The sequence below is a fragment of the Uloborus diversus genome, chromosome 1 (assembly GCF_026930045.1).
Source record: "Uloborus diversus isolate 005 chromosome 1, Udiv.v.3.1, whole genome shotgun sequence".
In the NCBI taxonomy this organism is placed as follows: Eukaryota; Metazoa; Arthropoda; class Arachnida; order Araneae; family Uloboridae; genus Uloborus; species Uloborus diversus.
Window position 1 is genome coordinate 261,120,906 of NC_072731.1, and position 25,204 is coordinate 261,146,109.

Consider the following 25,204-nt stretch of genomic DNA (forward strand, 5'->3'; position numbering starts at 1 on the left):
ATGGCTGTTCATTCAGCTCCTCCCAAGAGAAAAGAAATTTATAAATATGAAGCACCTTGGACGGTATATAGTATGAACTGGAGTGTTCGCCCAGACAAACGCTTCAGATTAGCCCTTGGGAGCTTTATTGAAGAATATAATAATAAAGTATGTTAATTTAACAGCTTTGGTGGAAGTGCATTTTGTGATTCAATTAGATACTTTTTGACAATTATTAATTGATCAGTATTATTTAAATAGAACTTTTATGTATGGAGTCCAGGGTTCATCGATATATATCAGTTGATACATATCATGATATATATCACGATATATATCCAATATTTATTTTGAAAATATCATGATATTTTCGATATTTATTTTTTCAACTATGGTATTTTCAAAACAAAAAGGACATTAATCACAATAATTTTGTTCATTTATTATTAAACATAACCAAAAAGTTATGTACTATATTTTTATGATGTATTATTCATCATTAATGTAACAATCCTTTTTTACTTGCATTTTATACTCATAAAATTATTAGGAATGTAGCAATTTTAGTTCATATCAAAAATGCCTAATTAAATATTAAACATTGCTCAGAAAAAATGAAAATGTCTTATGACAGCGACAGCACTGACTAATGTATGCAAGGGCGGATCCAGAAATATTTGTAAGGGGTATCAAGTTTCAATGGCCGCGTTATATCTCCTACGTAAAAAAAAGCTTCTCTTAAGCAGGGCTGCTTCCCACCCCAATGAGATGAAAACCCATTCAAATACCCCCTTCCTAAAATTTTTCAGTGGTTAAGCTCATTAAAGATGATTATGCTTTTGAAAATGAACAAAAAAAAAAACTGAAAATAGCAGTAGCCCATTCAAACAAACCCAGTCAACCCTTTGAACTGTGACGCGCTGAGAAGAAATACCTTACGAGGCGAAGCAAAAAAGTTGGATAACATTGATTCCATGTACTATTTTTTCCAATTTAAAAATTTAAAGATTGGTAATAACTATAATAAAATTATTGTCGCAGGGGGGTCATCTGACCCTTTGACCCTCTCCTGAATCCGCTCCTGAATGTATGATATTTATTTCTGAGTCATATAACTAAAAGAAAAGTCATAAGACTAAGTCATATAACAGAAGAATAATGAGTAAAATAGAGAATGCTAAATTAACTCCATTAAAATGAATAGAAATGTAAAATGAAATATTCGATATAAATAATAAAAAAAAAAACGTAATTTTAAATCTACATATCATAATTATAATATAAGAAAATAAAGAGTGATTTGAGAATGCATTTACTATTTTGAAGACTTTAGTTTGTGCTAATTGAAAATATTGATTATATATATCCAAATATCGGGTATTTTCGATATTTTCAAAAAAATATATTTTCGAACCCTGATGAAGTCGTCCTCAAATGATATCGCAATTTGAGGGAGGTGGGGCTGTGAAATTGACACAAGTGGAGGGGAGTAGGTAACAAGAAACTTGACACCACACAGTTTTAAATTACAATGTGCTTATGAAAAACAGCATGACATACAGTATAATCCTGATTTAACGATTGTCAAGGGACCGAAAAAAGTTATTGTTAAATCGAGGAGCAATAGACAATCAATGCAGCAAAATCCGGACCAGTGAAATCTGTCATTATATGGAGGAAGTCCTTAAATCGGGTGTCGGGGTTAAATCAAAGTTTTATTGTAGAACAAAAGGGGGGGGGGGTCAAAAATATTTTTAAATATGACATTTACTGTCTGACCACGGATTGTATGGAAAGACAAACATCCGTTTTACAGCCGGAAATGGACGAATCTATTATTTTTTACCGATGTCAACTTTTGCAGAAGCAGAGTCTCATTCAAATGAGCGGAATATGCGCATCAAATTTTGTCTTTTCCCCCTCATTCACATAGATTCGTCTTATCTGGACGTTTGAAAATTCCATGCAATCCGTGGTTGGACAGTATGGACACGCTATATGTAGTATGCTTATATAAGTATGATAAGGCTGAAGAAATTTTGTCTAACATTCACTTAAATTGCTCAAAAACAGCAATATATTAATTAATGTAAATAGCTGAAACAAATTGAACAGTATCAAGTTGGGCCCATTTATAACAAAGCTCTATAGCAAGTTTATGGCTGTAACATAATAGCTTCAATTTCCCTTCATATCTATTGTGCATTTTTTAACTTTTTTGAAGCAATATTACAGCTGTAACGAAAGACGTAGATGGCCGCCGACTGTTGTTCACAAAATTATCCAATGAAAACCTTCAATTAAAAAAAAATTGATTTTCAACCTCTGAGTCCTAAGCTAGTCTAATTTTAGGACTATCTTAATATTAGTCCGTTGTCTATGTAGATTATATGCTTAGAGAGCCATATGTCTGTTTGTGTTTTGCTTAATGCAAATTATACGAGGTTGTAATTGAAAAAAAGAAAAAAAACGTTTCATGTTATTTTACACACTAACACACACATCTCTCTCTCTCTCTCTATATATATATATATATACATTTATATATATATATATATATAAAATAAGCAAGCCAAATTCCAAATATTAAACAAATGATATAAAAATAATGATGATAAAAAGGAAAATTGCAAATAGCTATTAAATAGGAAAAGATAAAGTATAAATCCAGAGCTCATCAGCCGTGGAGGATTCGTTAAATATGGTCAAAAGACCAAAAAATTTTAACTATGAACTAAAAGGGAATGTTTAAGCTCCAGTACATGCAATGTAGAGTAACATTGGGCAAATGCGCCACATGCTAAACTATAAACAATAAACAAGAGCTCAAACCTAAAACTAAAAGCAGGGGGTTTCGCCTCGACTATTTAGGAAAACAAGTTCCGATAATTGGCTATCCACGGGACAGTACCTGCCAATAACAAAATTATTTTACCTTGAGAACCATTATTTAAAAAAACCATTCCGATGTTCAACTGATAGAATTCTTTCCAGTTGTCAACGTAAAAGTAATAGGTAAGGATTCATACTTTGTCTTTTCCTATTTAATAGCTATTTGGAATTTTCCTTTTTATCATCATTATTTTTATATAATTTGTTTAATATTTGGAATTTGGCTTGCTTATTTTACATTTACTTGGCTTTTTAGTTTTGCTGCGTTGCGCATCTATGGGCTTTTGGTGTGGTCTTTTCAATATTTTTCACTTTTATTATCTATATATATATCATAATCTTGAAAATAAATATTTTCAGGTTCAATTAGTATCCCTTGATGAAGAAACGTCTGAATTCACAGCCAAAAGTACTTTTGATCATCCTTATCCTACTACAAAAATCATGTGGATTCCTGACACAAAAGGAATTTATCCTGATTTACTGGCTACCAGTGGAGATTATCTCAGAGTGTGGAGAGCCGGCGACTCGGACACGAGATTAGAATGCTTATTAAATAATGTAAGTTCAGGGTTTGTACACTCCTTATAAACTCCTGCTTTTTAAGAAAATAAAATAAGGGCCCTTAAAAGGGCCTGCTGAATTTTGCAATTATCTCCGTACAAACTCCTTATTTTTTTATTCTACATGACCTTAAAGATTTTCTGCTGTCACCAATCTGATACGAGTGATTAGTGATTGCGTTGTACCGAATTTTACTGGAAATCTGATTTTTTTCGTTAGGCTATTTTCACTCCCACATTCGAATTTTTTTCCAAATTTCTGACGATTATGTCGATAATTATTAATAATATAACATCTTGCAGGCTTGTTAAAGTACCATTCTATTTTTTTTTCTTTAAAAAATTCTTTTATTTGCCTTTTTTAGACTTTTGACGCTTTCATTTTGATTAAAGCAATCATTTTGCATCTGATATGAGAATTGAATTTTTCTGATTTTTGATGCTTGTTATGCTTTTTCGGAGGGCAAATAAATGAAATTTCTTTTTATTTTTATAAAAATCACAAAGTCAAAATTTTAAAGCTAAATTCTGCATCTTTTATGAGGGTCAATCTGTTAAAATCTAAATTGCTGGTTTAATTTGATTTTTGCTTCAATTACGTCGATTGTTATTACGTTTATTGTAGAGCTCTAAAATGCAATCCTAAAATAGTTTACTTAAATAAATTCTTTTATGTGCCGTTCTTTATACCTTTAACACGCTCACTTTGAAAATCGAAATCTCTGTGCATCGCCACAGGTATAAGATTCTTTGCATTTATGATGCTCACTATGCCTAGAAGAGGCAAAGATATTAGGTTAATTTATATTTTTATCAAAATCATTAAATTGAAAATTTTTTAACTAATGTCATGCTTTTTAAGTTTGCCAAATGTCAGAAAGTTAATTACGGAATTGCTGGCTGAAATTAATTTTTGTTTCAACTTCTTTAAGTGTTTTAATACATGCGTAACATTTGTAGTTGGCAGAGTTTGTGATTTTTTTTATTAAAAAAATTGTACTTTTTAAAAAAATTAAATCAGTCTTTTTTTTAGTTTTACTCCTGTTACTTAACAGGAGGAAACATAACATATTTTACGCAATAGTTGAAAGAGAATCTTAATAGCTAAACAGTGGTACCACTATTTCCTAAAATTATAATTTTCATACTTTTCAGAAGAAAAATTCTTAAAATTTGTCCGTTTTACTATGTTTATCAGCCTGGAGTCACACAAAAGTTTTGAAATGATCTACAAAATTTTTTTCTATTTTGAAAATTAAAATAATTTGTACAATTTTTTTAAAAGGTCCTCCCCCTCCCAATATTTAAATTGATTTTTCTGTATTTCAATCTCGTATGTGTAACCTTATGTTTCTATGCCAAAATCAAACACATGCTTCGCCGAAAATTGTTTGTTGTGTTTGAAGTTTGCCCTTTTATATCCTGTAAATGTTTCAATTATTTTGATAGTTTAAAGTTATTTCGGCCTCTACTACTTTCATTCGGCTTATTATAGTTCTTATTTTAGCAGTTATATTATTTTGAAATTGTTAGTACCTGTTTTGTTTTTCTGAAAATACTAATTTTCAATCATTATCACTTATTTTTTATTCCTTTTCAAAGTAAAACATCTTTCAATGGTTAATGTAATGGTTCCCACTGTATTTGAATTTGATTCTGAGATGGCTCAAGTCTAAGAAGCCATAAATGCATATTTTACTATAAATTTAGTATGTTTGTGCATTCAATGTATTATATGAAAGAAAAAATAAATAATATTAGAGTTGACATATTGTTTTTGAAATACTTTGAAAAAATACATTGTCAAACAAGAAACTAGTCCTTAAAAAATAAAACAAATTCCTGCAAAACTCTGTAAAAACTCCTTACTTTTAATTTTCAAAGTTGAGTATAAACCCTGAAGTTAATGTAACATTGTAAGAGCTCGAACTTTTGAATTTTGGAAAGTTCCATTCTTGCCTCTCATCTTTATAGTTGACCCAGGTCGATCCAGACACGATTTTTTTCCACTCCCTTCACAAGATTCTACAGTGCTGATAAAAAAAATTGCATCCCCCTCACATTTTCACAACAATGGGATTATGTGAGAAGTTTTGGTCGCCGATTAATGATGAATGTATGTGAAATTCTGCAAAACCTACGAACTAAACATTTAACAGCAGGAATCCGATCATTGTTCACGTAGATCGGGGCTGTTTCCGGGCCAAGGCAAACTGCTGACCCCATGCTCGTTTTTCCATTTCTGAACTTGCATGTGAGTTTAGAGAAAGAAAATTACTTAACCCCATGTCAGTTTAAGTCTAATAGCAGGATAAAGGTTTTTGAATCGTTACTTACCAGTTTTGCCCTATGGCACGAAGCAGAATCATACTGGAAAACGACGTTTGGAACTAAAGTAAAGTGATCCCGGATATTAGGAAGCACTTTCTCCTCCAAAATGCCAGTATACACCTGAGCGTTTGCACAAAGTGAAGCTCACCAACTCCTTGATCAGAAATACATCCCCAAATCATCTGGGATACGGATTGCTTGACTGTGTGTTGAATGCAATCGGGATGATATTCCTTTCCTTTGCGGCGCGGGTGATGCAATTTTTTTTACCACCCCTGAACATCCTAAGAATGGCATCTTCACAAAATTTCATAGCCCAAAATTAGTCCCTTCACAAAACTTCAATTTGTGAAAGCAGCTCTTTCATAGCTTAGTATCAGTCAACACACTTAGAAGCAAAACATTGATTCAGAAAATCCTCCAGCTTCAAAGTCTTCCTCAGCAAAATACTTTGGGCCACACAGGAATTCCAGATTAAAATTGTGACAGCTAAAACGCTCTTTATTATGTGACAAAATATTTTTTCCAAGAATCAAAATACAGTCGATCTTGCTTATAATGAGCGCATAGAGATAACTATATTGCTCATTATAACTCAGGGTTGCCAACCTTGGAGAAACTATTTGAGGAGCATCTGTGGTGATTTTGAGGAGCATTTTAAAATTTTGCAGAGCAACTCGGTATTTTGTATAGAAATCAGTATAAAAAATTTTAAATCTTATCTAAAATTCTTTTTAAGCTTTCATAATCATTTTATACACTAGATTAAAAATAATTATTTTTAAAATTAATAAAACAACTTTAAGCATTATGTCATGCTTTGAGAATAAGCATCTTTAATTTCCCATATTTACATGCTTGTAATAATAAACTAGCAAAATATAATAGAAGTAATTTTTATTTAATAAAATCTTTGGTAAGCCTGGTCAGAATTAAGACCAAAAGGGAAATGCGGATCAAAATAACTTCTTTGCGGAGCTGCGTAGTTTCGCTATTTTTGCGGAGCAATTCCGCAAATGCGGAGCAGTTGGCAACCCTGTTATAACCCTTAAAAAATGAGTTCATGAAAAAATCATAAGAATTCATCATAGAAGCTTTATTTTTTTTCTTTTTAAATACTATGCATTACCAAAGAAGTCGGTTACTTTGCTTTGAAATGTTTGAAGGTCTCTTGTGTTATTGTTCTTGAGGCATGTATATTTTTTAAAAAATTTTCTGTACTCCACAAATTAAAAAAAGGTGCTGTCATCTCTTTTTGATTTCTGATTTGTTACCAACTTCAGTTGACTTAGGAATGTTACCAAAAAAAGGGTAAGCTAAGCTGAAAAACAATTGAAATTTTATGAATCAAAAAGATATTGCTGGTTTTAAGCGGGGTTTGCTTGTTAAAAACGAGTTTTTCTTCTATAGACTTAACATTGTACCAACTTAGTATTTCCGATTTCCTCGCTAAATAAGGTTCTCGTTAAATCAGGACTCGTTATAAACGAGTTCGATTGTAAAGGAGAATGAACAAAAATATTTCTTTTTCATAAAGATATATAACGTTTACAAACATTTTTCTTCCACAAAATGAAAACTCGAAAATAAAAACCTAGATCCTACATAAAACGTATTGTAATTATGTATTTTTGTATGTGTGTTGAGAGAGAGAGAAATATGTTTTATTCCTATTGAATGCATTGTGCCCCCTCCCCCCCTCCAGAAAACTTTGAAATGATGGGCTTGCTAGGATCACTTAGCAACCACTGCTTTAAACAAATCTTGCAATCCAAAAAAACAGCCAAGAGTTCGTGGTCAATTACATATCAGTATATTTGAAACGTCTTGGGGATCCCATTTAGCTCAGTCTTACTTTCCCAAGACTTAGAGATATTGATTAAAAAGGCTGATAAAAACATACTTGCACCTTTCAATTTTTGAAACCAATTGAAGAAGCAGTTTTCTCTGCCTAAAATGGAAATTTGAACTATTGTTATAACTTTTTAGTACAGAATCTGAGGCCTTGTTGCTAGAACAAAATCTATTTCTTCACCCTTAATATCTGTCATTTCTTTTTCTGAGGCGATTGATACCACTCAGTAATTAAATTTTATGTTACCATTCTGCGTATGTGTTTGCAAGTAAACTTCTAATTGCTTTTAGCACTTACCCTGACTCTGATGCAGGTTTTACAGTATTATGGCAAAAATATTCAGTTTAATGTGTTTAGAAGATTTTTAATTTCATTTTGTATGCTTGAAAAAAATTACTTTTTTAAACAAATGTTTATTTTCTTTACTATTACAACTATGCTCATCTATGCGTTCAGAGATACAGTGAAGCACTGTTTATACGTTTCTCTTTTATGCATTTTTATCAATTATACGTTTTTTAAATTGGTCTGCAGAGTCTAACATACATTAACCCATACCAATTATACGTTTTTTCATTTGTACGCCTTTTTCATACAGTCCCTTCAAAAATATATAAACGGTGCTTCACTGTAATTTATTATTTATTTATTTATTTAATTGGTGATTGTTTAATATATTATGAAATAACTTTTAAAGGGTTTTAAAAAAAATCTAAGATAGATTGAAAGCTATGCAAAATTTTTACTTTTAAAAACATGGACTATTGAGTACATAGAAATTATAAAAGAGAAATGAAGAACATTTAAAACATTAAGCAAGGACTTCAATTGATTGCATAAATTTAATCTGTCAGAAACATTCATTTTCCAATGTGTTAACTTTCATGACAATGCTTCAGCTATATGATGTTTGGTTTTATGTGTTTTCAGAATAAGAATTCTGATTTTTGTGCTCCTTTAACTTCCTTTGACTGGAATGAAATTGAACCAAATTTGCTCGGCACTTCAAGTATTGATACCACCTGTACCATATGGGGATTAGAGGTAAAAACTTACGAAATCATTTTTTCCATATTAGTTCTCAATGTTAGTTTAGAAAAATATGCCCTCTTTGTGAAAATATACAGTTTTTTTAATAAGTTTAGTTGTCCTGTTCATTTGAAAGTTTTAAAAGCTCTGTATACATGTTTATACAAAAAGAATTAGCCTATATATGTAACAGGAAATAACCAGCTTAATTTCTAATCTGATTCCCGTATTATGTATATTTATGCTACAAAACATTTGTTATTTCCTGTTACTTCTTGGCACAAAGGTATTTATTTATTTCTTAGTCTTCAATGTCTCTCATTTATGCTACATTTTCATGTATGCACCTTTTCATCACATCAGTGACATGTACTTGGTTCGCATCAGTCAGAGATAAAATTGGTATTTTTTTGGTGGCAAAATGAATCATGCTGTTTTTGTACATTTAAATATTTTAAGAGAATTTAAAACTATATCAAAAATTTGGGTATTAGAAGCTTGGGCTGGGCAATGCATCAATGTATCGCAAAACATCAGTGTATTCTTCACTCAGGGCTGTATTTAGCGTTCAAACACCCTCCAAAAAATACTTCTCATTATGCTTATTTTGCTGAAAAAAATTATCATTACTATTTTATTATTATTATAATTACTATTTTTATTTTTATTTTATTATTTTTTTTTTCATTTGGAAAAAAAAATATTATCAACAAATTTTTACTAACTCAGTGCATTACATACAGTATTTATTTTTATTGAAGCTATTGTGAACTTCATTTCTTACAAAACAATACAGCATTTTTCTTCAAGTTTTGATTACCGGACACTAAAATAAGAACAGCAAAATTCTTTAAATTTGAAAGTACTAAATCTATATTTAACATTTTTTATATAAGGCCAGTGGTCTCAGTGCTTGCGCTTGTTTCAAGCACCCCCTTTTTCACTTCATACTTCAACATATTTTATACCTCTCAAAAATATGAATTTAAGAAGTGTTACTTTGAATGCAAGTATATGAGTACAAACATCTATACTTTTGAGTTGTTAAAGAAGACATGAAATATTTAACAAGAGGGAATATGTGTGTAGTGCACTCATCATATTTTTTAACTCATTCAGTAGTCATGTCTTTTACATTTGCTCATGTTAATGTCCTTACAGTCACATCCTCTCATTTAAATAACCTATTGTCAATAGAAATAATATCAAAAAAAAAAAAAAATCAATAGAATATACAAATGAATTCAAATTTGATTGATCATACAGATTTCACGTGCAATGTATTTTGTAAAAGCCTCCCCAAATCAAAAGTCTGGTTACAACCCTGATTTCACGTCATTAAATTGTTTTACAATCCTTCTTTAATCTAATGTATCAATATTGCACCGACATAGGCAACACTGGTTCATGGTCTTTTTCTCTTTTTAATCTTTATCACACCAGTGTTGAATTCACAACGTGCCAAACTCCCATAAAGAAGCTGAAAAGATTCTACACGATTATTTGTCAATGCCTCAAATTTCGTTTGATTATAAAATTATAGTTCACTTGAACGATTGGAAGTCCATCATAAATAATTTTCATCGTTGTTCTCAACAAGGTTTGCCAATATATATCAGTCAATGTGTATCATGATATACATCTCGATATATATCCGATATTTATTTTGAAAATATCATGACATTTTGATATTTTCAATATTTATTTTTTCAACTACGGTATTTTCAATATAAAAATTATATTAATTACAGTAATTATTCATTTTATTATTAAAAATAACTAAAAAGTTATATAGTATATTTTTATGATGTATTAATACATCATTAATGTAACAAAGCTTTAAAATATTCCTTTTTTATTTTATATTCAAGAAATTATTAGTAATGTAACTATTTTAATTCATATTTAAAGTGCCTAGTTAAATAGTAAGTGGTCAGAAAAAAAGAAAATGTCTTATGACTATGCACTGACTAATGCATTTTTTTTCTTCTGAATCATATAATTGTGTAAACTCAGCTAACAGAAGAAAAATGAATAAAACAGCAATTGCTAAATTAACTTCATTAAAATTGATAAAAATGTAAAATGAAATATTAGATATAAATAATGAAAGAAACCTCAATTTTAAGTCTATATATTGTAGTAATACTATAAGGATATAAAGAGTGATTTGAGGATGCATTTACGATTTTAAAGAATTTTTTTTTTTTTTTTTTGTGCTGATTGAAAATTAAAGATAGATATCAAAATATCCGATATATATCAAAATATCATGATATTTTCGAACCCTAGTTCTCGAGCATTAAGTGTACCTTCAGCAAGATTGTTTAGCACTGATGGAAGCATTATAAGCAAACATAGATCTTCACTTCCCCAAAAACATCCAGAAATGTATTTTTTAAAAGTTCATAACAAAAAATATAATATTTTAGAGTAATTGAGAGTATCATTAAGTGCTTTTAAAATAATTCCTTGCATTGAAGCAACAGCTTTTTTTTCTTTTGTTTGCCAAAACATAAAGTTTAAAAGAGCAAAATGTATATTTAAAAAGGTAGACATTATTTTGGGGTTACTAGGAGACTCCTTTTTCAATGCAAAAGATGAAAGCTTGTGGTGACAAGGTTATGCATTCCATCTAAAAACTCAAATATTTTTGCATTGAATAATGGGTTCCTTGTTACACCAAAATACATGTCTGCAACATTTATTGATACAGTGAAGTACTGTTTATACGTTTTTGAAGGCACTGTATGAAGAAAGCGTATAAAAAAAAAACCATATGCTAGGTATACGTTAATGTGTATTGAACTCTGCAGGGACAGACAAACGTATAAATGATAAAAACGTATAAAAGTGAAACGTATAAGCGGTGCTCCACTGTATTTTGTATTTTTGAAGCTGATTTTTTGTTGGTAATTTCTTGTTAGTGCTACAGTATCTGTGTGTTAAATATTTTGTATGCGTCTTATATTTATTTTTGTAAAATGTAAACAAGCCATTTTCAAGTACAGCTACAATTTATAAAAGCCAGTTAGAGTTTTTGTACTGTAAATAATGATCATTAAAATGAATAGAAATATTTTAATTACAGTTGGCTCTCCGTTTAACGACTTTCAAGGAACCACAAAAAATTGTCCTTAAGTAGAAAGCGTCCTTAAATAGAAGGCTTTTAACACTATAGTGGACCATCTGGGACCGTGAAAAGCTGTCGTTAAATGGAGAAAGTCGTTAAATAGAACGTCGTTAAACAGAAAGCCAACTGTATTTCTTTATTTTTTTATCATTTAAATTTGAAATTATACTTTTAGCTTTGTTATATTAATGAGTTAGTATATCGTAATATAATTATAATTTAAAGAGCTTGAAACACATCGCAGTGTAATATTGCCAATACATAACGATGTAGAAATTCCTACATCTGCCAGTCCTATTAGAAGCAACATTTTTTAAATTATAAAAAAATCCCATTACTCACACACAGCATTTGCATCTGGTGTCTAAAAATCTATAATTGTCCTCAAATTTTGAAAACACCATGTCAACCACCTGGTTAAAACTCAATAAAACATAGTTGGAGTGAACTGGATGTTAGGTATATAGATCTTGTTATTGGGGGGTGCATTCTGAAATATTAATTTTAATTAATGGATTGAGCCCTACTTCATTGAAAATCGTTAGTGTTTGAACATGCTTGGTAGCTACTGTAGTTATATTTATGGACACATACATATGAAATGCATTATTCTCTTTTCAGACTGGACAAGTTCTTGGGCGTGTGAATTTAGTTTCTGGACATGTGAAAACCCAACTTATTGCTCACGATAAAGAAGTATATGACATAGCTTTCAGCAAAGCTGGTGGTGGAAAAGATATGTTTGCTAGCGTGGGTATGAATAATTATTTCATTCAATATTCATTAAACTTGATTTTTTAATTTTATTTTCATATCATTTGAACTCTTGTTTGGTCGATGCTTGTGATACAGAGAGATCGAGAGTTCAAAAAACACTTCTAACGTTGTTTGTCTTACTTTAATAGTTATCTTGAGAAGTGAGCATAGACTCTGAACAGGATCAATTTATCAGATTTTTTTCTGACTATTATTTTCTATTAGCCCAGAGGTTCCCAAACTTCAGACCTCTGCGGACCCCCCTCCAGAAAAATTACGAACTTTGCAACCCCCCCCTCCCCCCACGAGAAAAAAAAAGATTTGACGCATTTAAATCTATTTTTTTCCTAATATATTTTTATGCTTTTTTTTTTCATTTAAATTTATTTATTCATTGTTCAGTATATTTTTCAGAGTTCTTGTCTGGTTTTAATTTCTTACATTATTATTTTGAGTTATGGAAGTAAAATTCTATTTGAAATTCAAAATGAAATAAAAATATTATCACCAAATTTCTACAACAAGTTTACTAATGAAAAGGAACTTTTGAAGTTAATGAACAAAACACTGTTAGCTTGGTTTAAGTGTGTTAAGTCATGCACACCAAACTAATTAATGTGTAGTAGTAGTGTGTTTACTTCCGAGAGTTCCGAGGAGGGGGACTGCTTTGTCCTGCATGTACTTAAGCAAGAACTTCGTTATTCCTCATAAATGTGCTTTCTTTTTGCATTATAATATTGTTACTCGTTCTTCAATATCAATTATATTTTAAGTTTTAGCTGAATAGCACTGCGAACCCCCTGGCATGGACCACAGTATGGGAACTGTGTATTAGCCTTGTGCAAGGATGGATCCAGAAAATATTCAAGGAGAGGGCGATTGACTTCAGATTCTTACTCTTTTATAAATTCCCAAGCCTACATCCCTAGCATCACGAAAGATTGGTTCAAATTATTATAATTATTTTAAAAAAATTTCGGAAAAAAAATTCTGCAAGAATGTACTGAACTCTGTCCCTCATCTTAACGCCATCGAAAGTGTCTTATGATTGTGTTTTTTTTTTTTTTTTGATAACATGTGATACATAGGAAAAAAAGTTAATCACAGTTACTAAAATTAGCTAGTCATAAAATGAGAATCAAGAAAGAAAATTTAAAATCCTCCTAAAACCTTATATACTAAAATGAATTACAAGTATTTTATTTGTTAACAAACAGAAACTCATAGTCCCATAAAATTTTAAATCATTGAGTCAGGGTTCGTACGCTCCTTCAAAACTCCTCCAATACTCCTTCATTTAGAAAAATGTTTTGAAGGGCCCTTCAAACTCCTTCATTTTGGTTTTAACTCCTTCAAAACTCCTTCTTTTTTGGTTCAAGACTTCATAATCTTCCGCTATGACAGTAACTTAAAATATTTCCGTCAACAACTAACTTTGTTACGAGGATGATTTTGATGTAGTTATTTCATGTATTTAATTTTTTTATAAAGGTGTGATTTACAAATTGAGCATAGAAGTCATAAAAGTTGAAGGTGAAAATATTATTAGATGACTAAGACATTTCATAAATGAAGTAAAACATGCTTAAATGGTGCTTGGCTATTTTTTCAAGTTTTATTATTATTGTTTTTTCCTCCACCACACCAGGGGCGTAGCTAAGGGGGGGGGTTGGGGACAACCCCCCCCCCCCCCCGAAAGGTTAGTCTCAAAAAAAAAGAGAAAAAGAAGAGAGAAGAGAAAGAAAAAAAAAGAAGAAAAGGAAAAAATTCCAAGCGATTATATATATATATATATATATATATATTAAATATATATATATATATTTATATATATATATATATATACATTATATATATATATATATATATATATATATATATATATATATATATAAAAGGAGTAACCCCCCCCCCCCCCCCCCGAAAGTCGGGTCTAGCTACGCCACTGCACCACACTCTCAACAGCAAAAGTCAGTTTGTCTAATAATGTGTTTATATATTTAAAAATACATTTAAATAGATATACTATAGTAAGTGATTATGTTGAAAAAAACAGTTGTTTTGTAGGTTGCAGTTATGATATTGTAAAAAGGGTCATCCAATACTGGTGCCATGCCTTGAGGGGGATACAGGTTCATGAAATTGTGACAAGGGGAAGAGAGAGGGTGACAAAAAGTGACATTACACAGTTATTGTAACAATATGTTTATAAAAAATATGACATGTGGCAAGAGGAGGAGTTACATGAAGTGTGACACTTTGGGATAAAGGGGAAAGGGGTCAAATAAAAAAAGGGCGACATCATTTAATGACGCCCATTAGCACTCCTTCAAAATCTCATTTTACTCCTTCAAAACTCCTTCATTCTATTTCTGAAATTGAGTACGAACCCTGTGAGTTTTTCTTTCCTCGTCAGCCGACAAAGAATTTTTTCTAATTGCGTGAATAAAATCTTAGAATTGTGTTTAAAAGCTAGGTTTAAAGAAGTGTATAATTTAAGTTCTATATAAACTGGAATTTAAAAACCAATTCAATCAGACACAAAAAAAAAATCTTTAGATTGCTACTAAAATTGTGTAAAGGTGCTAATTTTCACGGTTTTATTAATATTATGGGTAGTAAAAGTTCCAGGAAGACAAGCCCTAGCTAAGAGCACTCTCAATCTAGTCTCCTTTTGAACAAAAAAGTCTACAATAATAAGTTGTAAATTTTGAATTAAATGGGGGACGTGACATCTAGAGTTTGAAACTATTGATTAGGCGTGATAAGTTGATTCAGCATAGCTTCTTGTTCCAAGTAAAAGTTTTTTTTTAATATAAAAAAAATATAAATAATAAGAAATTTAAAAGTCGCCGATTATCATCCTTTACTGTTGATTAATCAGTTCATCCCTAATTTTAACCTTTAAAAATTAAAATTGGGGTCGCATTCTGGTCCTCTTTTTTTTTTCTTCTTCTTCTTCAGAATTTAGGTCCCTTTTTCCCTGCTGACAAACTAAAACACTATTAGGAGCCCTGAGTTTTTTGGAGCTGTTTTGAAAGTTATATTGTTGTCAGTTCAATTTTTTAACACAATTTTATTCAATATAATGTAACAAATACCCAACTAATCAAAAACAAAATTTACTCGGAGTGTTTTTATAGGTCTGCGCAATCAGTCATGGACTCTCTGAAATGACTTTCTCATTATTTCTGCTATAATTGTGAAATCCTCTAATTTACAGATTTCTGTTTGATTTTAAATTGTTGCTTTTGTTGTATGTTCAATTGTTTATTGTAATTTTTTTTCCTGTTCTTGGCTGCTTGTAAATGGATTAATATCTTCTTTACTAATAATAAAGCTGAAAGTCTCTCTGTCCGGATCTCCCTCTGCCTGTGACGTACATAGTGCCTAGACCATTCGGCCGATTTTCATAAAATTTGGCACAGAATCATGGTGGTGTGCACCTCGAAGCAATTTTTCAAAAATTCGATTTTGTTCTTTTTCTATTCCAATTTTAAGAAAATTTTCCCGAGCAAAATTATCATAAGATGACGAGTAAATTACAAAGTTATCATAACGTGGAACCGTAACATGGGCAAGCCAATTGGCGAGAAATTCACCATACATTATTTGTAAATATACAGGCGAACCAAAAGACCTTTTAATTTTCTACTACGGGCAAAGCCGTGCGGGTGCCACTAGCATACTTGCCAACTCTACTGTTTTTAACAGGAGACTCCCGTTTTTTGCTTCCATCTTCCGATTTCCCATTTTTTAAGGGTTTCTCCCGTTTTTCTTCCCACTTTCTTCTCAATAAATGGTGCCCTTTTCCAGTTGACCAATGTCAGGGAGCAAGAATTTTTCCAGTTAATACCTCATTAAGTAAAAATTAATTTTTTGGAAGCTTTCCACATTGTATGTTCAACGAAGCACGTGCTTTGCCGAAAATTGCAGTAGATTTCAATCCTTTTGCATCTTGAAAATATTTCAGTTATTTTGAAAGTTTGAGGTTATTTTAACATGTGTTACCCTATACCTACTTATTTTATGTTTTATTTTCATAAAGTATTGATTTTTTTTTCAGATTTTAGTAATTAAATTTTTGTAGCTACTTTTTTGGTAGAGACTGGGGAATATACGAAATTTTAAGCAAATTCATCCCTTATCATTTGGGTTTTCCTTTGCACTATATTTTTCTTGCTGCTACCAAATTGCTTACATCTGCAAAAACAATCCTTGTTTCACTTTAAATTTAGTATTCATGTTATTTAAAAGCATAATTTAATAATTCTATTGTGAAGATGTGTCGCTGGTGAATCACCTATATACAGTAAAACCTGTCTACAACGATACTGTTGGGACCTAAAAAATATATTGTAATAGACAGGTTATCATTATAGACAGTTTGATTATTCCTGCTGACATTTTGCTGGGGCCAAAAAAAATATATAATAGACAGGTTATCGTTATAGACAGTTTTATTGTTCATGCTGACATTTTGCTGGGGCCAAAACAAGGAAATCGTTATAGACAGGTTATTGTTATAGACAGTTTGATTATTCCTGCTGACATTTTGCTGGGGCTAAAAAAATATCATAATAGACAGGTTATCGTTATAGACAGTTTGATTGTTCATGCTGACATTTTGCTGATGCCAAAAAAAATATCGTTATAGACAGGTTATCATTATAGACAGTATCGTTATACACAGGTTTCACTGTACCTCTAGTGGAACCTCCTGTTTTTTCCTTCGGAGGTTGGCAAGTATGCACTAGCAGGGTTGCCAACTGCTCCGCATTATGCGGAGTTGCTCCACAAGAACAGCAAAACTCTGCGGCTCCACAAAATGTTATTTTGCTCTGCATTTCCTGGCCAAAGCTTATATTTTGCTATTTAATCATGACAAACATGTAAAAATGGGAAATTAAAATGCTTATGCTAAAAGATAGAAATAATATTTATAAAGCTGTTTTATCTTTACTAATAATAAAGCAGAAAGTCTCTCTGTCCGGAGGATGTCTGGATGTCTGAATGTCTGTAGGATGTCTGTGACGCGCATAGCGCCTAGACCGTTCGGCCGATTTTCATGAAATTTGGCACAAAGTTAGTATGTAGCATAGGGGTGTGCACCTCGAAGCGATTTTTCGAAAATTCGATGTGGTTCTTTTTTTATTCCAATTTTAAGAACAAAAAAACTATCATAAATTACGAAATTATCATAACGTGGAACCGTAACATGGGCACAAGCCAATTGGCGAGATACGAAATTATCATAACGTGTAACTGTAACGTCGGTGCAAGCCAATTGGCGAGAAAATTCACCATTTCGTAAATATACAGGCGAACCAAAAGACCTTTAATTTTTCTATTACGGGCGAAGCCGTGCGGGTGCCACTAGTTAATTAATAAAAATAGTTCCATGCTTGTGCTTAAAATGATTGTTAGAGCTCTAAAACAATTTTAGATAATTGGTTTCAGTTATTTTTATTGATTTTTATACAAAATACCGAACTGCTCCGCAAAACTTCAAATTGCTCCTCAAAATCACCACAGATGCTCCTCAAATTGTTCCTCCAAGGTTGGCAACCCTGCACTAGTTCTGAATAAAGCCATATGGCACAACATAATGTAACAAATTTCAATGTAATATCATAATGTTGGTAATTTTTATTAAGGTGCTGATGGATCGGTGAGGATGTTTGACCTTAGGCATTTAGAACATTCAACTATAATATATGAAGATCCACAACATCATCCATTATTACGTTTGGCGTGGAATAAGCAGGATCATAATTATTTAGCTACATTTGCAATGGATGCATCAGAGGTTGGTCTTTTTTCTTTGTTTCCTATAGAAGGTTACTCCGTTGCTGTTTTTACTATGCTTTTTTAAACTTTGATTTTTTAGCTGCATTTTGAAATTGCATTTTTATGATTGGTCATGGTCATTAGAACATTAATTATCACTACAAAAAGGTAATACATTTACCGCATTACCTCGCATTATCCGGCATGCCGCAAAATTCGGGGGTCATCAGATTTTCAATAACACTTGACTGGTCCTTTCTGGCATGCCGGAAAAATCGTGGTTAAGAAAAAAATCAATACTATAAAAACTATATGTTCAGCTTAAAAAAGAATATAAGGCCTATACATATCTTATTAGTCTTAGTAAACAGTTTAATTTTGTAAAAGTATTATCTAACAATGTCATTTGTTATTCTAGCAAGAAATATATTGTTTAATAACAAAAATTTTTATAAAAATTAAATTAACGTTAAGCAAACATTTAAGCAGTAAGTTACCGCCATTAAACCAGTGCTAAAGCATTTACCATAGCTATTTGATAAATAAAAATCAAACTTAACTCTCTAAAAGAAACATAAAAAAAAAATTGTTACAAAAATTATGAGCAATTTGCAGAGACAATGATTGCTTCTGAATTGATTACTTTATTGGCATTTAATTAAATGCATTAATAATGACATATCATAAAAACCAAGCACGTATTATGTGCAATACACCTTTTCTTTTTTGAAAGAAGGTTACTTTCTGGACAAATTTATTATTTTTTTTCTTACAGTGGTTTGCCTTGTGATTGGAACTGAATGGGGAAATTTACTTTTGTTTTGTTGCAAAATAAACCCCGCATTATCTGGCATGCCAGAAAATTCGAATTTCCCAGCATGCTGGTCAACCTCCCCTTTTTCCGGCATGCTGGTTAATGTGGGGTAATACAGTAGCTGTTTTCTTTTATTCCTCTTCTTTGGAATTTTTAAATAAATAACTGATGTTTCTTAGCAAATTAAATCAGAGTTCTGAATTTTTATTCAGGAAGTTGTTTTATTACATGTTTACAAAAAATATAAAATATTATTCTGCACCAACAATGGTTGACAAAAACGACCTTCAGATTCCATCAAACCATTCTTCTCTTCTATCACTTTTTAAAAATAGTTACTGTTTTGAAAAAACTAACTAGCTCAGATGATGAGAAACGTTGAGGAATATGAAACATTGTCTGCAATAATACATTGATAGAAAATAAATGTACAGCACTTCAGACAGTAAATGCAAATAACTAACCAACTCATGTATTGTTCAGTAAGTTGCCGCCCTATAGCCAGGGCTAAGGCTCAAATACATAAAATACACCGCCAGCTCAGTCAATTCCTGCCGCGGACTGCAGTTTCGTACTTATTAGCACTCATCAGCCCGGCATAGGATTGACTGAGCTGGAGGTGGAAAACCTCTAAAGGAAGCCTAGAGTGCCAAACAAACTGGTAGCTAATACAAAATTAGCCCTGACCAGACGAGTGACCGAAACAATGGTTCGGTTCAAATCGAATATTGAAGGCAAGGCAGGTATATTCAGTAAGTTACCGCCCTATAGCCAGGGGTAAGGCTGAAATACATGAAACACACCACCAGCTCAGTCAATTCCAGCCAAGGACTGCAGTTTTGTGCTTATTAGCACTCATCAGCCCGGCCGGCATGTATTGGTCAAACTTGGTGTTGTAACACCAGTTATTAGCCACCTTCCCTATTTTTTGGCAGAGTCCAGCAGGTGAAGTTAAGAGTGTAATGCAGATGGAAAGTAAAGTGAAGTAAGGAATGCAGTCCTAGTGAAAAAGAGTTTTTGTGGCATGCAGTCAGAGAGCACATAACTCAACATTTCCCCTTTAGCCTTGAAGTCCTTTTTGCTCAGCAGTAAAGCAATAGGATATCATCACAAAAAGGTACATGGATCAAAAAACTCCACACACAATCACGCATTCTTCACTCCCATCTCCTCAACAGCCAGATCACCAACATGTGGCACGTGGATGTGATGGGATGAGCGATTATTGGCGGCAAAATTTGATCCACGAACCTTAGTGATGGCAACCCAGTGCTTCACCGCTGAGGCAAAAAGACCTCATGATTAGGGAGAAATATTGAGTTATGTGCTATCTGAGTGTCTGCCACAGTGTATTCAATGTTTTATTGTCTGATGTAGAAATTGGTCTTGCCCTTTGTGTAAAGCTTAGGGTTGTTCCACTGTTTAAAATATGTTTTTAATTATGCTTTATGTGGATCCTCAATTACAGTACAGGCATCCCTCATATAACATGGTACTTGTACAACTTGGTTTCGATATTACACAGCACCAAATTTACAGTTATTATAACACGGTTTCGATATTACATGGTACAAAACTTACTTCATGGTAGTATTTATACTTCATTTTAATACTTCATGTTTAGATATAACATGAATGTTATCTTTAAAAAAGATGGAATTTCATTTTTGTTTAATACATTCTTTTAATGTTTGATAACTCTAATAAGTTTTTACTTTGTTTTATGAAACTTGGTTTCGACATAACACAGTACACATCCCTTGATTTACATTATTTCTAAGTCTCTTATAACTTGGTTATGATATTACACAAAACGCGGTACATATTGACATAATTTTTACTATGGACATGATTAAGTAGTGTAAAAAAAAGTCAAAAAGTTATTTTAAAAAAAGTCTCGTATAACATAATTTCGATACTACACGGAACGAATTAACCGTGTTATACGAGGGATGCCCCTGTATATGGCAAAATTTTATAGACCAAGATTTTTTTTTTTTGTACTGAGGCTGTATTTTCCTAATGAGACCACTTTTCCATACTACTATCTTTTCTGTTTCCTCTTTCTTTTCCCGTGTTTTCTTCAGGATTTTCTATCTATAAATTATTTTTCACTATCTTAGCAATGAAAATAATACTTTTTTTTTCACAACTACTACAAAAAACATTGCTCGGAAGATTTTCTTAAACAAACACTTTTTTTTATGTATTCATCATATTTTAAATCCCCTTTATTTGATTATTTTCCCTTTACAATGTTTTGTTTCATGAAATGTTGACAAAGAAAATGTTTTATGCTCTAACATGAATAAATTATCTTTTTTTTTTCTTTTCATGTACGTGTAATTTAATTGTTAAATAGGTCATCATTTTGGATGTGCGCTCACCGTGTGCGCCTGTTGCTAGGCTCAATAATCATCGAGCTTGTGTAAATGGTATTGCCTGGGCACCTCACTCTTCATGTCATATATGTACGGCTGGTGAGTTATGTATTCATACTAATCCTAATCTCTCTTTCTGGAGCATAGCACCCTAGTATGTATCTTCAGATATCAATGAGCTTTGTCTTGTACTGTATTTCCTTTTTTTAAAGAGATTTCTCCGACTGAAGAGTCCAGTAGTCATTTAAACTTTTAAAAACCTTCTTTTGTGTTTCTTTAATTTCTGTTTTTTATTCTTTTCCCCTTCTTACAGTTTGACAGAATGAAAGAATGTTAAGACAGCCAAATTTTTAGCAATGAAATTTCTACTGAAAAAATTAGTTTGGGATTTTTTAAAAAGCATTTATTCATCATTGGAATCAATCAAAGTAGGTTGTTGCAACTCTACTACGGTCAAGTTCTGCTTTAAGAAGTTCTGGTAAAGTACATATATGAATAGCATGCTGGACAATAGTATTAAAATTAGAATATTTTTTAACTCTGCAAATGAGATAAGTCTTTGAGGAAGTAAAGAACCAGCAAAAAAGTTGCGGTATACAGTAGTTCAAAAACCAGACTGAATTTGATAAAAGGGAGCATCGAAGAAAGGAAGACAGTTGTTCTTTTTTTTTTTTTTTTCACAAAATAAATGAATGGTAGGATCAATGGAGTTTGAAATAGATAGAGCCTCATCAACACTGAGCTGATTATTTTTTGTAAGAACAAAGGTCATCAACATAACCAACATAAAATTGAAACTGAGAAATGCAATGTATATAAACTTAGCTGCTACAGCTACAAAAAAATTGTAGTTTCTACAAACTGCAGTCTTTAATTACAAGTTTTTTCATCCATAAGCTCACTTATTTTGCATTAAAAAGGGGGTCCTTTGTAACCTCAAAACATGTGAATGCAGTAATCTGCAATTTGTTGTTAGTTCTTATTTTTACTAATTTTTAGATTTTCAGAAGTTGGCAGCTCTGCATATAAATTTTTCTTGTTCTTAGTGATATTAATGTGCCTAACATTGCGGTTAAGATGTTCCAAAAATTGCTTTCAGTAAAGGTAATCAGCTTTTTTCACCAATATCCCCTAAACCTGGGCTCAGTGGTCGGAAAACTGCATTTTTTTGTAGCTAACTACGAGTATCCAAACCCTGTGGCCGATAGCCCGTGAGAGCCAATGTCCAACTCGATTTTGTTGACTTGGGCTCTGGAGTGCAGTGTTTAATTCCCAAGTACGCTTGGTACTCATTTTATCAACCCACTGAAGGGATGAATGGCTGAGTCAACCATGCCCAACCCGGGAATAGAACCCGGGCCTGTGGCGTGGGAGCGTAAAGCGCTACCACTGAGCCACACAGCTAACTACAACTACTTTATGATAAATGTAGTTAAAACTACAATTATTTTTTTATTCAATGACTGCAAACTATTTACAAAGTTTAATCACTACTTGACTACTTTTAGGACATGAATTTAGCTGGAATATTGAATTTGTGCTCATGTTGGGAAAAAAAATAAATAATTTTGTTTAAAATACAAAAATAGCAAAAAAAAAAGGTTGAGAATAATGAATTTAGCACAGAAATTGTTCCAATTTTGTATGTTTAAATGAACAGTGAACTAATTTATTATATTATTTTAGAATTATTAATTGATAGTATTATTATTATTTTTTTTTTTTCAAACTTCAACTTTTTAATCTTTTCTCAACAACAAATATGTATTTTAAGAAATGCTAAAAAATTATCAAACACTTGTAATTTTGTTTAGTATTTAAAGCTCTTCAATTTCCTCTTAAATGTAATATATTGATGATAGTTACAGAGCAGAGTATATTCTTCTTCATTGAAATAACGGGTTCATTTTTTTTACTGGTTTAGATCATGAGCATACATTTATATTTTAAGATATGATTATTTACAACCAGAGAAAGACGTGATAAATTAGCAGGTATTCACAATGGTGAGATTGAATATTGTTTGAAACTTATTTATTTACTAAACTAACATTAAAAGTAATTTTTTAATTGCACTACTTTTTTTTAAAAGTTGAGCATTAAGCTTTAAACTAAAAATATACAGTTGTTTCACTACTTGTAGTACAACTCTGCCTTGACTTAAATATAGCTTTTCATTTGTTTTTGTATTTTTAATTAAAAAAACTTTAAAAACGTACTTTATAAAAATATGAATTTTGTGCTTGACATGTATTAAAAACCTACCAACATATTAATACTGTTTTTTTCCTTTGTTATTGAAAATTTTAGCTGATGATCATCAGGCTCTTATATGGGACATTCAGCAAATGCCAAGGGCGATTGAAGATCCTATTTTGGCTTACACTGCGGAAGGTGAAATTAATCAAATTCAGTGGGCTAGTACACAGCCTGATTGGATTGCTATCTGTTATAACAGCTCTTTGGAGATATTAAGAGTTTAAAAGACTTTATGTGCAAGAAAAAAATGTCAGGAACATCGGTGATTGAACGGTTTGACTTTATAAAAGTTACTATTTATTTTCAGCCAAGAAAAAGGTGTCATTTTTAAGTGTTGCTGTTTTGTATAAATTTTAATTTTTTTTATTCATACCTTTCTATTAAAAATAAATAGTTTTAATTTCTTGGGGGGGGGGGGGCTGTGAAAATTCAAGTTAATGAATTAAAATATAACAACTATGTTTTTTAAATGCATATATTTTTTTGATGTGTTAGGCATTTTGAGACTGAAAGAAGTATGAGAGATTTAGGATATAGCAAGCTATAAAAATTAGTTTTGTTTTTATTTGCAATATACAGACTTTCCAGTGCTGATATCCAGAGACAAATTATGTCTTTTTTATGAACTCACCAGTCTGGAATAGTCAATAACTGAGCTGGAGGCTGATTTTTGTTTTGTTCTAAAATTATAAATAAGATTTAACTTGGTGCATGAGAGTTCTTATTTAATTATTTTGTATTATGCAGGGCTACTCATAATGCTGTTCAGTATTTCAGACACTTATATATAAAACATTAAGATTCCCTGAAAAAAAGTCATACTAAATACATAAGGTTACCATATTCCAAAATACTAAAATGAGGACACCTCCATTTACTGCTCTCAGTCGCCTTTTTCAAGGCTTGAACATTAAACAGGGCCGCCGAGAGAGTATGTCAGTCAAGCTAGAAACTAGAGCCTTGGAGATGGGCCTGGCTCGGTATTGAAACAGTGTAGACCAGGGATCTCCAACCTATTTATTCTATGGACCACATTGTAAATTTTTGGAGACGAAGTGAGTCAACAATCACCCAATGTTTCCATTCATATGATCTAGATTGCGCTAGTCCCCATACACCCAGTTTTTTTTTTTTTTTTTTTTTTAATTAAGCATTCAGGTATGGTTATTAAGGTTTTCTGTGTTTATAGTTTTCTTTAAAGATGCTCAAAAGGAAATATATGATCAAGTAAAAAAAAAAAATCAATTTGAGAGTTTCCCTCTGGCCAAATCATAGCCCAGTATTTAGCATTTATTTTTTGAAATACAACATTTACTAAACTTTGTCATGAACAATCGAAAAAATCAATTTGATGTTTAACTAACAGGAATAACACTACAAACTTTTGAGAAGGACAAGAAATGAGTTTTTATGAAATATTGC

General features: G+C 31.5%; 1 protein-coding gene across 1 annotated transcript; it reads left to right on the forward strand.

Moving 5' to 3' along the window:
* On the forward strand, positions 1–24,006 carry LOC129227280 (DDB1- and CUL4-associated factor 7). Its single transcript, XM_054861817.1, has 7 exons — positions 1–147; positions 3,232–3,432; positions 8,551–8,664; positions 12,404–12,536; positions 18,196–18,347; positions 21,505–21,622; positions 23,834–24,006. Exons 1-7 carry the CDS (start codon positions 1–3, stop codon positions 24,004–24,006), a joined length of 1,038 nt encoding a protein of 345 aa, XP_054717792.1.
* The last annotated feature ends 1,198 nt before the right edge of the window (positions 24,007–25,204 follow it).